The 5,346-nt window shown below is 38.9% G+C and overlaps 1 protein-coding gene across 1 annotated transcript; it reads left to right on the top strand.

Moving 5' to 3' along the window:
* The first annotated feature begins 1,221 nt into the window (after positions 1-1,221).
* On the top strand, positions 1,222-3,949 carry LOC121489441 (protein FAM210B, mitochondrial-like). The gene has a single exon (XM_041752469.1). It carries the CDS (start codon positions 1,280-1,282, stop codon positions 1,856-1,858), a length of 579 nt encoding a protein of 192 aa, XP_041608403.1. The 5' UTR covers positions 1,222-1,279; the 3' UTR covers positions 1,859-3,949.
* The last annotated feature ends 1,397 nt before the right edge of the window (positions 3,950-5,346 follow it).

A 5,346-nucleotide genomic window follows, 5' to 3' on the forward strand; every position in this document is an offset into this window, starting at 1 on the left:
TTGAAGCCAAATCCTTTCACTTAAAGGTTATATGACTGAACATAATTTTCTCAGGAGGGAATTTTGTTGTTTGAAATGTCTAAGACAAGAATCATCAGAAGAGAGAGTTAGCTGCATCTCTCCTATTGTTGGTCTTTGGTTAGTTAGGGGCACTGGATAAAGGAGAATATTCCATCTGTTTGGAATCAGAATCAATTTTTGACACAAGCTGTCAAAAAAAAAAAAAAAAAAAAAGCAGAGAAAGAAGCTGAACTACCCCAGAGGAATATAACATTGCTAAACCAGTTTGATGGAAAATTAGAAATTATACCTGTATTTAATTAAATCTGGGCCAGAGGAGACAACCAGTTCAGGTCTTTGAAACAAAGTTAGAAATAAATAGACCTTTACCATCAGAGATTATCAAAGTGTTTTTTGAAGGTGAATTACAAAGACAAAGGGAAAAAGAGATGTTGAATGTTTTTATAAAGTAATTTTTAAATTCAATCTATTAAAACTTCTTTCTTTAACTAAAAAGTAGAGGTTGAACATGACTAGAGGCATTTTAAATTAATAACAGATGTGGTAACAAAGACCTGATATAAATTACTGAGGAAAACTGAATGAGGGACCTAGGTTACTTATATTAGAAAATTATGTCTTTTAATAGTTAAACAGCAAATCCTCACATGATATTGTCCAAAAAGGCAAAAGAAGTGTGACTTTGATTATTCACAGATACATATATAAAATAGAGAATTCTGTTATATTTAACTCTTCTTCACTTTCCTTAATGCAAGAACAAATGTATTTATATTTTTAAAAAATCTAGTTATATAGATATTTTCTACAGAATTGGGACTTTATTTTATTTTTATTTTTTATTTTTTTAAAGATTTATTTATTTATGATAGACATAGAGAGAGAGAGAGAGAGGCAGAGACACAGGCAGAGGGAGAAGCAGGCTCCATGCCGGGAGCCCCATGCGGGACTCGATCCCGGGACTCCAGGATCACGCCCTGGGCCAAAGGCAGGCGCCAAACCGCTGAGCCACCCAGGGATCCCCAAGAATTGGGACTTTAGAAGAATAGATAATGTTTTGATTTCAGAGGTTAAATAAAGTTGTATTTATTTATTTATTATAACCATTCTTTTATATCCAAATCATTTAAGGGAAAATGCCTAAAACATATACTCCTGAGCCAGAATGCCTGGATTTAAATCTTCTTTCTGGTCCCGCCCCCCGGTGCTCGCTGCGCGTCCGGCCCGCTGCGCCCGCGGGAGCGCTTCTCGGCGCGCCATGGCCGGGCTGCTGGCGCTGCTGGGCCCCGCGGGCAGGGTGGGCGCCCGGGCCCGGCCTCGCGCCGCCTGGGTCCTGGGCGCCGCCGCCCCGTGCGCGCCGCCCCCCCTGTTCCTGCCGCCGCTCCGGCGCGGGCCCGACGCTCTGCTGCTGCGCGCGGTCCGCGGGGACAGCGGCGGCCGCCAGGACCCCAGCAAAATCACTGCGACAACAGGCAGGGCTGTCAGCAGCGGACAGGAGGAAAAGCAAAGCAAGTCACAGCAGCTGAGAAAGGTCTTCCAAGAGTACGGCGCCGTTGCTGTGTCGCTGCACATTGGAATCTCGTTAGTCTCCTTGGGCATCTTTTACACGGTGGTTTCAAGTGGTGTGGACATGTCTGCAGTCCTGCTTAAACTCGGATTTAAAGAGTCACTGGTGCAGTCAAAAATGGCAGCAGGCACGAGTACCTTCGTGGTGGCCTATGCCATCCACAAGCTGTTTGCCCCGGTGAGAATCAGCATCACCTTAGTTTCTGTGCCCTTCATTGTCAGATATTTTCGCAAAGTGGGATTTTTTAAACCTCCAGCTGCAAAGCCTTGATGAACTCTCCAACTGTGGGCCTGAAAACCTGTTTCTTTTCAATAGAAATTTTGGGTTAGTTTTAGGATATAGCTTTTCGGGGGGGGGGGGGGACAGGGGGACAGAAAGCTAATTGCTATATTCTCATGAATAAGGTTTACCTTTGCCAGCAAAAATTCAGGTTTTTTAATAATTGTAATTATTTTGCTTTACAAATGGTCTTAATGCTCTTCATCACAGGGCTTGTATCCGTAATCTAAAATGTCAGCAAAATATCACAAACTGAGTTGTCATCTCAAACAAAACTGTTAGTCTACAAAATGTTCCTTCTGGAAGATCACTGGTGAGGTTCTAGTCTGCAGAAGCCCCAGGGGTTAATCTTCGCTCAGATTCTTAAAGGGCAATGATTCAATTAAGCTAGTTTTTAAAATTCCCCTTCCTCCAATATCTGTTGTCAGGCTGCCTGCGGTTTAATATGCAATATTCTGTAAAACAGCTGCCAGTGTTACAATTAATGAATCAATTTAAGACTTAACAATATGTAACCAGGATCTAAATTAGCATCAACACTTGGATGTCCGTTACACGTGTTTTGGGGGGAAGAATGACCAAGTATTTCTGGTGTGTTTCATTGATCCTAAAACACCCTCAAATCTGGACATGATGGCTCCTACCTGGTGGTTCTCCTCAAACTGCATTAAAGTAGGTCAGGATCATTTGTCTCTGTTTAGGGAAAATATGGAATCTTTATCCAGTAGCAGGGGTATCAGGTGGCTCCTGACGGCCTTGTCCACAAGTGAACCTGGATACCACACACATGGAAAAAGCTAAGACAATCTTTGCTGAACCCTCTACATCAAACTTCAGACATTCCAGAACTTCAGTCACAATGTTTACATTGTATCGCTACTTTGATTTTTTTTTAACTGAGTTAAAGTTATATAGAAAAAGATTGTTATATTGAAAAAGATTCTCCTTTTCAAAGTTATATTAAAAAAGATTCTCCTTTCTCTAAAAAGGAGAATTGGAGGCACTTGCTGTAAATGGGAGGCAACTGTGAAATAATGTTAATGTGAACTAATATGAAATGATACAAGCCAGGGAGGGAGAGGGACAGGCAGGTATAATTACTTTCTGATGAGCTGGTTTTACCTGATACAGGATGTTTGATATGAGCACCCCCCGCCCAGAACCGAAGCTCTTAGGGACATTATTAAGAACAGAAACTCAAGCACGCAGATCCAAATTGAGATTTTTGTCCCTGAAGCACTTAGAAGCAGGCAAACTGGAGGGAATTCCTTTCCGTGAGATTCCTGTAAAGCTACCCTCCAGGCCGCATCCACACCCCGATTAACCAGTTCCACCCTGCCACCTTGGCCGAGGGAGTTCCAATTATTAATTACCTAGGTGACAATCAGAAAACTAAGGGAACTATAAATTGACCATCCTGGTTTTACCACCTGGCTGCTGACTGCCCCCTGGCTGAGCCTTAGTAACCTACGTCCATTATTTCAGTTAACTTTCACAAGAAGCTTTGTGAGACGATTCTCCACTTGGCGAGACTGTTAAAGAGGACCTCCCCACCCCCCCCTTAAAGCAATTAGCGCATTGCCAAAAGGCTTCACTGATTTCAAGTTGGAACTGCCTTTCTGGGATCTAATTGCAAGGACATCGACACAGCTGAGCCAGATGCTTGGCGAGAGTGCTTGGCAGTCCCTCCTGTGGTCAGGCTCTGTTCACCTAGCTGGCTTCCCACTCCTAAACACCTTCTCTACCAGTCTCCCTACCAGTCAGATCCCTAGTAATGTCTATGCAAGAAAAAGCTGACAGTCCTACAGGATTAAGGGCTGAAATCAAACTTTGATTCCACGTTTGGAGGAATGGAAGTGGACAGGGCAAGCAATAAAAACAATCACCAAACCAAATAGCCATGGCCTCTCCTAAGCCCACCTCCACTCCACTCCTGCAGCCAGTGGTCCCAACAGAACCAAACCTGGAAAAGAGATCAGAGGACCAGGGAATATGTGACTTCACCAGCAAGATGTAGATTGCCTGTATTTACATTGTTTTTATGGAACTAGGGGAAATAAAACATCTATTTTAAAAATGTAAGCAATTGTTCATTCCTAATTTTGTATCTGACAAAATGAGCTGCTTAAGTTCCCTGAAACAAATAAACATCTTTGTAGTGTAAAAAAAAAAAAAAAAAAAAAAAAAAAAAAAAAAAAAAAAAAAAAAAAAAAATAAATCTTCTTTCTGTTTGCCAATTGATCCACATTTTTTAAGATTTCTAAACCTTAACAGAGTGAAATGATCCACCTTATCTCACAGGCTGACTGCAAGAATTAAATGTGAAGCTATCTCTGTGTAAAATATTTAGCATAGCACCTGTTTAAAAAAATATTGAAGCACCAATATATGATGATAAAGACCTTTTACTATTTATTCCAATAATAACAATAATAATCCAAAGACCTCCTACAATGGAGGGTTAAGTCTGATTTATTAAGTTTTTATTTTATTAAGTCTGATTTATTTAGTCATTTTAGAATAATAGGAAAATACTTCTGTACAATTCAATTAACTTTTCAGATTCTCAATAGAACTGCTTTTTGAAAGATGTATCATCTGACAATGAAATTATATTTATTGCCTCAAACATAAAATATTTATTAAGCAGCTACTGCTGCCAAGAACTCTCTAACTACTAGTTATTCCACAATGAACAAAACAGATAATTATATGTCATAACAATTATTCTCATAGAGTGTATATTTTAAAAAGAAGACATATAAACCAAAAATTAGGTAAATATATAATCATGTCAGGTATTGATAAATACTACAAAGATAAATAAAGCAGAAATGGCAAATAAAGGTGGCAGGGAGAGTGATTTTAGTTTAAAATAAAGTAAAATAATGAAAATAAAATAATGAAAATAAATCTTCAGAAAGACTAAAAAAAAAAAAAAAGGACCTTTGAGCAAAAAATGGAAAAGACGAGGAAAAGGTGAGTCAGTAAGACATGAGATGGGGCAAGTACTCTCTACATAGAGACACACCAAGTAGATTGGATGTGAGTATAAAAGAAAAATAAAAATAAAAAAAGATTTCAAAGTTTTTTGCCTAAGCAACTAGAAGAATGGTATAAGGAGGATGTAGGAACATTGATGGACCATTGTGTTTAGAGATTACTACTGAATATTAGGCATTAAGGTGAAAGTTAGATATTAAAAATCTATTTGGAGATATTGGGAATATAGCTAAAACAAAATCCACAGTTCAGGGTAAGTTTTAGGCTGAAGATAAAAATTTGAGGACAACATACATAACTAGGTAGTTAGTTAGAAAATACATATTTTTAAATGGTCCTTGTCCCTAAATATCTCATTTTTACCTTGCTTTTCACCTAAATCTTTTGAATTCTTTAAGACTATTATTTTCCAAGACAAATATAATATTATTTTCCAAGACATATTTTCCTTTTGGGAGCTTTCCATGTCATAGAGT

The sequence above is a fragment of the Vulpes lagopus genome, chromosome 4 (genome assembly GCF_018345385.1).
Source record: "Vulpes lagopus strain Blue_001 chromosome 4, ASM1834538v1, whole genome shotgun sequence".
In the NCBI taxonomy this organism is placed as follows: domain Eukaryota; kingdom Metazoa; phylum Chordata; class Mammalia; order Carnivora; family Canidae; genus Vulpes; species Vulpes lagopus.

Excerpts from the sequence above, each read along its gene's own strand:
- LOC121489441 (XM_041752469.1), top strand. The coding sequence starts at position 1,280 with ATGGCCGGGCTGCTGGCGCTGCTGGGCCCCGCGGGCAGGGTGGGCGCC.